This window comes from Pezoporus flaviventris, unplaced genomic scaffold (genome assembly GCF_033815535.1).
Source record: "Pezoporus flaviventris isolate CSIRO_AGI_PZ_B2104156 unplaced genomic scaffold, CSIRO_AGI_Pfla_v1 ptg000023l, whole genome shotgun sequence".
Lineage (NCBI taxonomy): Eukaryota > Metazoa > Chordata > Aves > Psittaciformes > Psittacidae > Pezoporus > Pezoporus flaviventris.
Window position 1 is genome coordinate 7,197,393 of NW_026892571.1, and position 13,775 is coordinate 7,211,167.

The 13,775-nt window shown below is 42.2% G+C and overlaps 1 protein-coding gene across 2 annotated transcripts; it reads right to left on the reverse strand.

Annotated features, from left to right (window-relative positions):
* Positions 1-1,243: 1,243 nt before the first annotated feature.
* MAT2B (methionine adenosyltransferase 2 non-catalytic beta subunit) lies at positions 1,244-13,572 on the reverse strand. Of its 2 annotated transcripts, none has more exons than XM_061456561.1 (7): positions 13,433-13,572; positions 8,037-8,231; positions 7,060-7,174; positions 6,608-6,760; positions 3,539-3,732; positions 2,495-2,608; positions 1,244-1,816 (listed from the first exon to the last, which is right to left on the reverse strand). In XM_061456561.1, exons 1-7 carry the CDS (start codon positions 13,460-13,462, stop codon positions 1,646-1,648), a joined length of 972 nt encoding a protein of 323 aa, XP_061312545.1. In that variant the 5' UTR covers positions 13,463-13,572; the 3' UTR covers positions 1,244-1,645. The 2 variants fall into 2 exon arrangements, with proteins under 2 accessions (XP_061312545.1, XP_061312544.1); XM_061456560.1 differs by lacking the exon at positions 13,433-13,572 and adding an exon at positions 11,354-11,502.
* Positions 13,573-13,775: the final 203 nt, after the last annotated feature.

Genomic DNA, 13,775 nt, shown 5'->3' on the forward strand with positions numbered 1-13,775 from the left:
GTTTCAGGCTCATTTCTACCTCCTGTGTACACTGATTACATCCCCAGGGCAGCAGCACAGTGAGAGAGAAACACTGATCTAATCTAATCTAACTCTGGAAATGGGTCATTGAATTAGGGAAGGGGGTAGGGCAGGAATGACTGAAAAGGGCACAGAGATTTCAAGAAGAATTGGAAGAGTTGCAAGTATTTCTGATTCAGAGAAACAAACCCTGATGATAAAGAAAGAATCAACAACAGTTTCTCATGCTGGCAATATATATTTATTGTCATTTTGGAGATAGGTTACCATGTGTATATCAGGACTTCAGACTAAAAACAAATCGGGATTATGAACTCTTAGCATATGCCAGTTGGAAATTAAATGACTGAACATAAAACTGACCTTTAGAAGAGCTTCAGTTGGTCTATTTTTTGTCATCCAGCTGGTTTTTTTCCCCACTTGAGCTGAACATCTTCCCCTCTCCCTCATGTCAACCTCAGAAAAATAAACAATCACCCAAATGCATCTTTTTCTTGTTTTACCATCAATCCACTGGCAATCTCAGAATACTGCTGATTCTACAACTTCAGAAGGAGGCGAACCTGATTCCACTTTACCTGGCTCCTGAGTCCAACTTTAATGACTGGACTTCAAGATTTGCTTACAATGAGACTATTGTGGTTACATTATTATGCTGCAAACCTTCAGTATACATGCTTTGCTGTCCCAGAACAAGCTACATCAGTGCAAGATCTGACAGTCTGTGCAAAGAAGCTGCAGTGCTATAAACTCTTAAATACCTTTCTCCTCCGTGCCACATGTGCTAACAAACATCTTCCACTGATTCCAACAATCCCAAATACAGCAAAAAACAAAAACAAGAGAAAGATGAGGCTTTTTCATGCTTTTATACAAAAAAATCCCCCCCCCCCCCCCCCAAATCCCCCAGCCCCCAAAAGAACAGGTCAAAACTATTTGTTCCCTACCCTCCCACCTGCTTCTAGCTTTTATATGTCACCATTAAAACAAATGCATACAACTTACTGTACAAATATGAAGCTGCGGGCATTCAAGTTACAGACCATTCTGAAAATAGTTCAAGCATAGAAAGTCCACTTGAAAATTGCAAAAATAAAGTTTCACTTTTTTAGAAAACAGTTTGATCAGAGCTGAAGCAAAACGAACATTGACCAATTCTTACTTCAGTTTCACTTCAGAAGAACGCCACCTTCAGGAGTTAAAAACAAAACCCTTAGATTGGTGGTGGTAACCGACCACGTCTTTTAATGAAGAGAAATGGTATATACAACAATGGCACAGACCTTAAGCATCAACCACAGATTTCAGCCAAAAGTAAGTCTACAAGTGAGCTGAGTCATTCTTAGCATCAAATGGTACTGATTGACAAGAACCATAATCTGCCGGGAACAGACATTAACTTAGACTGGTACGAATGGAAAGAAAGATCCAGGACATCAAATAGGCTCAGTTTTTGTCACTGAACGTTTTTTAGGCTAACGACTTCACTAGTGCAAGACCATTTGTTTACCTGATTAAATGAAAACTCATAAATGTCACAATTTAAGAACACTCATACAAAACTATGTTTTTTTTTCTTTTAAAAAAGTGCCACATACCATACTTTTACTAAAAAAGTTACAAACTAATGGAAGACTGTCTGCCTCCATCTCTTGTCAATGAGGAAAGGCCAAAGAGATTCCTTGATCCCTGCTCGAAATGGTGTTCTCTGGCCTATCCCCAGCATCTCCAACTTGGAGCAGTCCAGCTGAGCGTTCCTCGGACGGAGAGCACCCACAACCGGACAATCAGTAATCTAAAAAATAAACAGGAAAACCCCCAACACACCAACATGTAATCACAAGGTTAAAAATTCTCTAAAATGTTGACAGAACCATGCCTTGATCAATATACCTGAAGGGAAATTGATCTGCGCAGAAATAAATCAATCTTTTTCTCTCCATCTTCCAAGCAACATTTTAGTTCCAGCCTTTACAGATTATTTGGAATTTATTTTGGATATAAATAAAATCTTGCTTACAGGTTATTCTTACAACATTATCAGTATGTCATTAAGAGTACTCTTACTTTTAAGTGTCAGTAAAACTGCAGGACAGGCATTTTAAGCAAAGCATAAATGATCTGAAGTTCTTAAGTGCACGTATTCAGAAATAAATCTGGACATTGACAAGTTCTTATAGATTCCTACCTTTGAGTTAATGTTCTGCCAATCCGTAAGCTTTTTTAAGGACAAAAATTCAACAAAAAATACGGACTTACTCATGCCTAAGGGAACTGTTGCGCAGAAGTATCATTATACTACAGACTGCAAAACTGGTTACTGACTGACTGGGTCATCAGCAATAGACCCGCTGTGCCAGGCATACTCACACAATCTCCCTGAACAGAAAGTTTATTTGTATAGCTAGCAAGACCCACTACTGGAAACCATAAAACATCCATCTTCCTACAGGCTGAACAATACATCACTTACCGGTCTCAAATGGCTGCTGGGAAGGTTGAAAGCATCTGCAATGGCACACGCCATTTCATACTTAGTCATCTGTTCATTGCCAGACCAGTGAAACATGCCTCTTATCGATGGGTCCTACAGAAGAGACAGAACACAGAGGTGAAAAGCAGCAGCCAGACAGCCCTCAGTGCAAGAGTTGTGAAGAACAATCTTCCAGCAAATCCTATCCTAAAGGCACGTTACTACATCTCACGTTCTAGAAACATCTTGAGCATTTTGAGAGAACACTAAGCTAGGGACTGAGACCGAGTACTGGTGTTACATGTATCTGGCCTGACTTTTCACAAGCAGCTTATATTCTGTAGAATTATTACCAGGAGAGGAAGGAGCGAGCCAACCAACCAACCAAGGCCAAATAGTTGGGAAGGAGAAACTCGGCTCTTCTATACTAGTCACTTACCCCAAAACAAATGCAAAAGGCACCACACATTCTGAATGAGAAACTGCAAACCATATGCAAGTCCTTTCAAACAAACCAATTGCACCACATTTACTATATATGCATGGTCCATTTTTTACCAAGCTAAATAAAGGTGATTTTGTTATCTTGCAAAGATGGTAACCTGAAGATGATGTGATGAATAAACACAATCAAGTATTTAAGTCCAGTGGCTTGGTTTTGCCACTTCAGTGTTCTTAATACAGTAAAAACAAGGGCATCTTTGAGAATGACATTCAATCACCATGGTTTTTTTTTAGTTCAAAATGGCAATTTGTAAAAGGCCTGCTTCAGAAAGTCAGTATTTGCACTTCTCTCCTTCAGACTAGAACACACATGACAATTTGCAGAAGGTTCTATCCAATCGCTTCCCTCACTTTTGTTTCAAGTATCCACATGCTGCCATGTAAGGATACTGCAGACTACAGCTAGTTCTTCCTTCCCTCCAGGTATTCCAGAAATGCAATGAATAATGCAGGTTATAGGCGGTTCTCAGTTGTTCTGAAACAAAGTCAAGAACTCAAATCTATTTTACCTTAAAGGGGCTTGTTTCTTTATAGTCTTACCAGCATTCTCTTCTCTGCTAGCTGTCTGCAAACACTTGCTACATCCTTGACGTTAGTAGGAAATCTTTGCTGCCAGTGGTCCATATTGGCAGACTTATTACTGAACTGCACTTTATCAAACATAACAGTCACAGCACTTTCCTCCAGCCTTTCCACCTCTCCATACAAGACAGGAATCCTAAGTACTGCAGCACCTAAAAGAAAGAATATTTCAAAATTAGTAACATTGCTATGAATGAATAGGAATGCTGTAGTGTAACCTGAAAAGTGTTACAGAAGTGTTAAGAAATATGCTGGTGATATTAAGCATCTACAAATCACAAAAAAAATTGTAATTAATATATTTGCCCTCAGAATATCATTTTAATTTGTATCAATTGAAAGTTTATAAACACTGAGTTTATATAAACTTGTTTTGAGTTCTGCTGTTGATTGCCAGAAAGCCAACAAGCTTTTATTAACACCACAAGAGAAAAAAGATCTATCTGGGTTAGAGCAATGATTACAAACAATGATTACAAAGATAACAACTGAGCTATGCAGTTACTACAACACTCCCCCTCCTCCCTGGGTAAGAGCATGAACAAAAATTCCCACCAAGCATCATATTCAGGTGTCAATTACAGACAAAGATTTTTTGCCCAGCATGCAGAAGCCTGCATCAAGGAGGATATTATTTACCAGGAAAAAAGACATGAACCTTAGCATAAATTAAGCACTTGACAAATAAGAAACAGGTTCACAGAATATGGCAGTGAACAATATCCAATTTCAAGATAGTGATTTGAGAAATTAACAGCAAGCAAGTGCAAAGAGAAAGATATTTTATGATGGAATACATCACACTAGTCTACCTCAGTCACGAAGACTCAAAAGGCTTCTCTGAGGGGAAATGCAAGAAGGCTATGACAAATGCATTAAAAGTAACACAGATATTTTGGCTTGAAGAAAAACAAAACAAAACAAAGTCAGTCCAGAAGTTTGAAGAAGTCACCAAATCACTGCAATTCCTACAGATTTGTAGGAAAATGCTATAGCCATTAGAAAGACAAAAAGAGAAAGCTAACACACAAATTATTCTCACAGAAAAGTAATCAGAAAGAAGTACCTATATAAGAAAAACAAATACAATTAAACCCCCCAGTATGATACCAATTTCCTGCTGCTTTAAAAACTGTTTGGTTGCTCAGCAAATATATTCTTCTTCTCTCTAAATACTGGTTGAAAGCTCTTATTTTTAATCTCTTTAGATGTATTCAGTATTTGACAAAGACAACACCACTGTTCTAGAGAGCTCTCTGTGACTTGGAGAGCATTAGCTTCATTACCAATGGTTCTGATGACCCACTGAAACTTCATTGCTTTATAAGCATCAGTACTACATATAACTTATATCCCTTCCTAACCAAAGTAAAACAAATTTAAAAAAGAATATGCAAACCCCCAAATTATTTGTGGAGATTTCTTGCACCATACGACAGAAATGGATATGGAAATTCTTCATGCAACAATAGGCATCTGATAAACTGAATTCTACCTATACAATATTAGCAAATAAGTGGTTGGAAGCCTTAATACATGTAACATATTTATATTTGTATCAACAGTAGAATTTACATTTTCAAGCATCTTGCTCATTACCATCTCAAAATTCCTTCTGCTAATGATACCACTGCTGCAACCCACTACTGCCTGACAGATCATGCTCAAAAGGTTTTGAAACACAACTGAACTGCTGAGTTGGGTTTGGGATCTGGCAAGATAGCCACACATACTTGAATGTGGTGCAGTCTTATCTTCATTACCAATCTAGAAGAGGGAGCAAACAGCATCACAGTCAAATTCAGAAATGATATTTTGGTAACAGCTGGGATGAACAACTTTCTATTTTTACTTAAATAGGGCTTTTCCTATCAAAATGTTTTTTAGAAAGTCTATTTTTCAGCAGTAATGACAAAGCTATACTAAGGCCCATCATTTTCCAATACAGTGCATATTTACTTACTGAAAGACCATCGCACTGATTTATCAGTTGTTCCATTCTCTGCTTAGGCAGAAGAGAATCACAGTTATAATACTGACATATTGGAAGCCTCTTCTGCAAGTGCACTGAGATTGTTTTCTTCAAATTCTTTGAGAAAATACAAGTGCTTCTTTCCTTAGAATCTGTGAATGGAAACTGTCAGCATACTAACAAGGAACAGCCAAACCTCTGTTTCAGACAAGAAATGAGTTTTTAAATGCAAGGGAACAGGATCGGTCACAAGCCTTTTTCTCCTTATAAGGAGAATTGAATGCCAATTTTCATTGAGATGCCAATTTTGGCATCTCAATGAATGCCAATTTTCAGAATTGAAACAAAAGTTTCAATTGCCAATTGAAATTGAGAAAATGCCAATTTTCATTGAATGCCAATTTTCATTGAGAAAAGACTTAAACAACAAATAAATATTCTGCTTAAAACCAGAAATATGTTACTAACTCTTTAGAAAGTGCTACAATCAGGAATCTGATGTGCATGGTGAGGTAGGTGGGTAAAACCAAAATAGATGGCCTGATGGCTTACTTAGGAGAGCAAACCAGGAGATCAGCAAGAAAACCAAGAGCCTGCAACAAAGGCCTATGTTAATATTATCTGCATTATTACTGAATCACAAGTCCATTTTCCCCTTTAAGTAAAGGTACATTTAGAACAACTGTAGTGCATCTCCTTAAGTAACAGCAGCTGTATACAAAGCATGGTAAAGCTTGTGCCATTACAATACACTGATGATGTATTTTATTCTTCCTTTAGCGTAACTGATTCACAGCAGACAACGGCTCGTGAACATCCATCAGCAGAGACTAGTAACACAAATGATGATCAGAACAAGTAAGAAATGAAGCTTTAGTTGACCTGTAAGCAATAGGAATGGTTCACAAGCAAGGAGAACGTCTCTTGATCATATTATTTTCTGAATTTTGTTTTCATGGTTTTGCAATTTTACCACTGACTTACGAGTCTACTAAGCTAATATACAACTAACTAAAAACAGAAAGCCTGTATTCAAAATGTGAGTGTATTCTTACCTTCATTATTTTCCAGGACTACCTTTTCACCCTCCAGTTTGGTTTTACCATATAAATTCAGGGGATTTGGTATGTCAGTCTCTTTATAAGGAGGATTTGTTCCATCAAACACGTAGTCTGTACTAATGTAGATCAGAAATGCTCCAACTCCAGCTAGGAAGAAAATGTTTATACGGTCTGTTTTAATCCATGCTTTGTCTGAAATCCCAATAAACCTTCAAACAAATCTCTGAAGGACCTCATCTTCTTCTAGCCCCACTCATTCCTGCTGCTTTGTCTGTTCACTGATCCTCAAAACAGACACACATGCTACCCTTATAGAAAACAGGTTGACAGCACAGTGATTTCAAAAGTGACATTAGCACTTGGAATAACTTACTCCTATTTATGTCCCTGTATAAATAAATGCAGCATTTTAACAAGAAACCGGATACATTAGATGGTCTCCTTACCTGCCTCTTTTGCTAAGTTCCCTGAAGCAGCCACATTGAGCTGAGAAGCAGCTTCTGGTTGATTTTCTACAACATCTGGCCTTCTCTCAGCAGCACAGTGCACTATAACATGAGGCTGGAAATTAAAGACTAATTTTAAACAACAAACATCATCAAGAGATTGCAGCTGTACCCTAGCTCTAGCCATGAACTCCCTCAGGCAAAGAGGCATTTCACTAAGTTGTGAGAAGTAAGAAAAGCAGTAGAATTATTTGTAAGCGTGGTGTGCTCAGAAGCATGCTTTCCTTGGGAAGTAAAACTAAACCATGCTGCTTTTAGATGCCAAAAAAAATGATCACTAATTTTGCAACTGTGATCTTCAGTACCTTCAATGTTACAGCAAGACTGAAACTGCTGGTTGTTTTTTTTTCTTTAACTCTCTACAATAATGTAAAATATTATGATAACATGTATCTCACACACACATAACTGCACTCAAAATTTCTAGATAAGCCATTTCCACATGGCTTATTTGACATAAGCAGACCAACAATATTTAAAGACATCTTATAGAATGGCACCCTGCATAATGCATTTCAGGTTCCTCTTGCAAGTCAGTTTTCAGTAAAAACTGAACATCTTCCTGCATTACACACTGGACAAAGAGTTACTGCTGTTGTATTCAAGTGTTCTTCAACAGAACTGCTTCATATTACTCTGTCAATAACTAACGGTTATCTTTTCCTTTCAAATACAAATGCAAGTGTGCCAACGCATCTGTCTGTTACCTGTCTCTGGTGATGACAGCAGAGTTTAGAACTGTCTGTATGTGCAGAGCAAACTGACCTTCAGATGCGGCAGAAAAGGCAGCCACACATCTTTCACCAGAGCCTTGCCTCACTATAGCCACATAAACTCAGTATCAGAAAAGCACTGTCAACTGACTACTAGATGTGTAAATGTAACCTAACCATCTACTTCACACTCCAGGAACTTACCTGAAAATCATGGATAATGTCATGAACTGCAACAGAGTCCAGAAGATTTATCTGTTCAAATCTGGGCTGAGCTCTCCTGTATCCGCAGCCAACTGCATTCCAATTATTTTCATTGAATTCTTTAAACACAGCTCTGCCAAGAAGTCCTGTAGCACCAGTAATGAGAGCTCGCCTACTGGGAATATCAACATCTTCCTAGGGAAACAAGAACAGGAAGAGTTTTCTTTCTACTGTTATTTAGAACTATGTTTTCTTTAAAAGTATGCAAGGCTACAGCCAGAGCTACTGCATTAAGCAGCTTCCCTGGCCATATGAATGTTTTGGAATGTCTCATGGAACACAAACAACTGGGAGCACAGAGATTGTACCTAGTCAAGTATTTAAATGTACTTTTGAAGATAGTGAAAGCAAAACTTAAATGGGAAACTCATTTACTTCTATAACAGGAGGGGAAACCAAACCGAACTACTAATGAAGACAGAATTTTAAGTTCATTCAAAAACTGGTAACTTTGTGCAATTTGAAATGAGGGAAATAACTTCTTTAGAACATGCAACATTTAGGGTCCATGTCCTGCAACAAGTAATTTTGGACAGACTGTGCCTGTTAGAGGCTGCAGCAATACCATACAGCTCCCTGTGGGCCTACCTACAATGACTCTTAGAAATGAAAACTTGAATTTTATTATTAAATAGTAATTCACTGGCATTTAATACAAGTCTAATAATAAGTAAAAACAAGATACAGGTCTCCTCTCAGTTTTACAAAAAGCATTGAAAGTGATTGATAGTTTAAACTTTCCATTTATACAACATCCTAAAGCTTCTTCAGCTCTGGCATATTTCAGTACTCGAGACTGTTGTGTACATCAGTGCACATAAAGTTCCTTCCTCTCTACCACTCACTGGACCATGAAGTTTTCAAGACAGGAAACCCAAGGTTAATGTCTGTCTGAGCAACCCATTTTCCTTTTATGCTTTACTTCTGAAGGTAGCATAAACAAGCCCAAAAGCGTAGAGTTACATGCCAGTACAGACCAAAACTGTGGGTGTGCAGAATCCACACATCTGGGATTTCCTGACTCCTTTATGCACAAGGACCATCTGTGATAACTGACTCTAACTTTGTACATGCTCTCTACTATGTGATTCAAATAGCCCTGTCACTACTGTGCATTCTTACATTTTCATCATTGTGACAGACCAGCTTATTGATTGCAGCACAGGAAATAACAGAAATTGATTCCAAATTACCATCTTTCCCCCTTAAAGTTCTAGGATCACAGGCTGTTTTGTGCTGGAAAGGACCTTAAAGCTCATCCAGTTCCATCCCCTGCCACGGGCAGGGACACCTTCCACTAGAGCAGCTTGCTCCAAGCCCTTGTGTCCAACCTGGCCTTGAACACTGCCAGGGATGGGGCAGCCACAGCTTCTCTCGGCACCCTGTGCCAGCGCCTCAGCACCCTCACAGGGAAGAGCTTCTGCCTAAGAGCTTATCTCAATCTATACTATAAAGTTAAAAAACTTATTCCATAAGCGCATATGCCAAGGCACTGACAGTTCCCAGCACAGCATGTGCATCTTCCTCCATTCTAAACCTTCAAGTGAAAGAAGACTTACTCCCTCAAGTACCAGGTGAACTGACATCTTGACAGTTTCTTTAAGGCAACAAACTACAGCAAATTATGTTTATGATTTTTAAGGCTGCCCATGCTCTCTGAAATGCATAAGCAAGAACACTCAGTGTTGTGATGTACTTTTTATCTTTGCAAGGCCTGGACAGAGCCCCACAGGACAGATTTACCAGCACTTCTAGAGCTAATAAACATCAAAGCTTTGTGGCAGGAAAGCCAGTTCTCTAAAAATGTGACAGAATGTCTTTAATAAGTAGGAAGCGATAAACACAAAAACTTGTGTCATTTCTAAGCTCTGGCATTTTTAAGCATCATTAAGGTTTGTTTATTCTATGTAGCATAAAGAGGATATTACACGAGCAGCACAGCCTAAACTGAATACAACAGTCACAACCAGGTTTAGTACTGTCCGCATCCCGTTGTTCTTGTCTGTTGTTCCAAGTCCCTTGTTTCCACAAGGTTATTAGCAGGCATTTCCCATAAACTCAACACCAACCACCAGTTTTTAATGCAGTTAAAGGTTCTAGTAACACAAAACCTGCACAGATTAACTCTTTTCCTATATGCTGCCTTGCTCCTTTGCAGAATATCACTGAGCTGCAACAGGCTGTCTGCCTAGGAACTGCAGGAGCAGACCTTCGAGTCCAAAGGACCTTGAAGGCTTGGTGTGCCCAAACATCCCAGAATTCAAATGTCACCCTTTTGCCTGCAAATTCTGTAGCCTTAAATGCAAGTTACTATCAGACTAGCCCATCTGCTAACAGGTTTTTTCTGCGTGCTTCTCAATTATGAAGCAATCATACCCAGAGTCATCAAATGTGCATTAGTCTTAACAACTAATTTTAAATAATACTACTTAAATGCACCATTTTAAGCTTTATGATAAAGTGTACGATTTCTATCTGATGCTCACTGCTCACTAGGAATTAATATAATAAAAGAGAACTGCACTCAGCAGCCTCATTCACATAAAAATATCCAAGATAAGATTAAAAAGTAGCATTTGGGAGACCTAGAAGTAGTTTTAGACGCTATTAAAAGTGCAATCAAAAACCACAGTAAGACGCAAGGTATTTCAAGGTGTAAAACCAAAATACAAGTACTTTATAGGCTTCACATAAAAATCAACTCAGAGATACCCATGTTAAGGAAGGGGCCGCCGGGCTCACGCAGGTTAGCACACAAGGTGAGGACCGGGAGGACGCGGCATCAGACGGGACGGGAGCACCGGCGGGCCGCTCCTTGCCGCCGGCTGCACCTGCTCAAAGGCTCTGACACGGAACGGGCCCGTGGGCACCGGACAGCTCCAGCAGCGCGACCAGGCAGGGCCGCAGCGCAGTGCCCAAACCGTCGCCACGGAGGCAACGCAGCGATGGCGGAATGAGGCACCGAGGGTCCCGATCCCGGAGCTCGCGGCAGCCCCGACGGAAGGGCACAGCCCAGCCACCAGCGAGAGCCGCCGGCCGCACTTCCCCTCGCACCCAGCGCTCCGCGGGCAGTCGGAGCCGCCACAGCCCTTCCCCAACACGCCGCGGCGCCTCCTCCGGCCCCGCAGGGGAGGCCCGTCCGCGGTGCGCTCCGCGGCCCTGCGAAGGGAGGTCCGTGCGGGGCGGCCCAGCCCGCCCGGGAGCCGGCAGCCGCGGCGCGCCCGGAGAATAGGGCGCCGTGGGCTCCCGCCGCTCACCTCCACCAGCTCGCAGCGGCCCGGTGCGAAGCGGATCTTGAGCTCCTTCTCCCGGCCGACCATGGCGGGGCCCGCCCGGCCCGGGGCCTGCTCCTGCTGCTGCTCGGCGGGGCGCTGCGGGAGGGCGGACGTGCCGTGCGCCGCGCAGCAGGGCGAGCCCTCATTGGGCAGCGGCGGCGACACGAAGCTCCCGCCTCCGCGAGCTCAATGGCTGAGGAGCGCCAAAGGGGAGGGGCCGTGGCGGGGGTTTAAAGGGGCCGAGCTGAGGGAAGGCGCAGCGGGCCTTGGGGTAGGAGCGGCTTAACCCGTCTGTGGGAGGCAAAGCGCGGCCATCGCTGCTGCGGAGACGCCGCAGAGACCAGGCCCTGGCTGGGGCAGGAAGGGAGAGCCCGCTGGAAAGCGGGAGGAAGAGGCAGAGCGGTACCGCCGTCTGACCATGACCCTGCAGCCCCGGCAGCGGCTCTGAGGGAGTTTGTGTCGAGTACATGAGCCCGTAAGGGGCTCCAGCACGGCGGCACAGCCCGCCACCCCTCAGCTACAGCTGCAGGCAGCCTGCACCCATCTCGACGGCTTAGCTGAACAGCCCAGGCAGCGATTGCTCCTTTCCCTTTCGTCCCGCGAGAGGAGGCAAGTGATGTCCGTCCGCGCTCCCAGACTCAGCCCGGCCTCAGTGCGCAGCAGCTGGTGAGCAACCCCTGTGTATGTGTGCGTGGCGTGCAGAGCCCGGGCTGTGCCTGCAGCTCTTGCTCGGGAGCTGTCTTCCGCCGTGTCCAACCCCAGCTCCTGCTGCAACCGCTGCTCGGTTACAGCCTTACCGTAACACCCTCGGCCTATAGAAAGCGCCAGCTTCCACTTGTGTAAAATTATCAACTCCTGCCTTTTATACAACAAAACTTCCTACTTCACGGATCCGGTTGCTAAGAGATACCATTATTACAGCAGCAACTATTTCATTTTCCTTTCAGAATGGCGGAATATCGTGCATTTTCCAATTGCCTTTATCCGTAGCTTCATATGAAAGACTGGTAAATGCCCCACGGGCGGTAGGGTTGCTTCTGCAAAAGCAATCCCTGCCTGCATTACTCATCCTACAATTCTACACTTACGAGTTTACTTTTTTACATGCAGGGTTAAAAAGTAACATGAACCTGTTCATAAAGCTTTTTACTGTGATATTCCAGCCCCACACAACGGCAAAGACCCTTTGCTCCGTATTATTTTGAACAAGCTTAAAGAAGTGGTAGCTAAGCTTTACGAAGTTAAAGAGAAATTAGAAAATTTACTAAAGTGAATAGAACAATACTGTAAATGACCTTTACCTGTGATAAGGACTGACATGTACAAGACATGAAGCATACATATAGAAATCACTTCAGACAGTTTCTTCCACCTTGGACTGCAGATGCCTTATATTCCTTGTAGTGCGCTATGGACATTTAATTCCCCTTCATTAACGTTGGAACTCTTAGAAAAATACCAGTAATTTCCTCACTTGAGGAATTACTTGAGATTCAGAAGAAGAACCTGCAAAGCCTGAGGGAACTGCAGGGCAGCCCCGAGGTAACAGCCAGAGCTGTACCTGTGTCTCACCCTCACTGTGTGGAGCCAGGAACTTAGCCGTCCACACTGAGAGCAAGGGGAGAGCAAGGAAAGCTCAACACCGGGGTCTCCGGCAAGAGCCACGAGCTGGCCTGTAAAACGCCTTCACATTGTTGTCAGCAGTCTAACAGTTAAAAAGCTGGGTGTAATATTATCTTCATAACAATCTAATCTACTTTTTTCTCATTTACATTGAATGCAGTAGCATTCTCGCTTATACTTCCAATGTCTTTAGCACTATATTCACTTTGTGAAACACTGTGATTGCACAGAATATATAGAAATTCTATTATAGTCGATACCAGTTATTTAAGCATAATGCACCACAGGGTGATTAAATGCACCAGGCCCTTCACTTATTAACATTTCAGACTGCAATTTGCAGACTAAAGCACAATTCTCTGCTCCTGTCTTGTTTCCCCTATGTTCTGTAATCAAAGTGCAGCAGCAATCATTTAATGCAAAGATCCATAGCCTTACCTGCTCCATTTCCACCGGCATTTCAGGCATTGCCCCAAACTACAGAAGGAATTATCAGCCTAGGAAGTTACTGCAGTTATACTGCGCACTCCTCCCTTTGTCTGCTTTGCCTGCAGAGAGCACATGGACTGAAAAGCAGCAGTGGCTTAACTGACCTTTGAAACTGAAATGCTAATCCAGGCACTACATCACGTGTGGCTCTGAGTCCTGCTAAGCTTTTGGGCAATTCCCAGTGGTACCGTTTAAGCAGCTCCGTAGGGACTTAAATCTGTACTTCATAACAGCCAGCATGAGCGAGCGCAGCCATTGTGTGCATCAAATTTATTCAGAGCACCAGCAGAGA

Coding starts and splice junctions, on each gene's coding strand:
- MAT2B (XM_061456560.1), bottom strand. CDS start 11,416: ATGGTCGGCCGGGAGAAGGAGCTCAAGATCCGCTTCGCACCGGGCCGC. Junction 8,232..11,353: donor GCCGCTGCGAGCTGGTGGAG/GTGAGCGGCGGG, acceptor TTGTTTCCCTAG/GAAGATGTTGATATTCCCAG. Junction 7,175..8,036: donor ACATTATCCATGATTTTCAG/GTAAGTTCCTGG, acceptor TTTAATTTCCAG/CCTCATGTTATAGTGCACTG.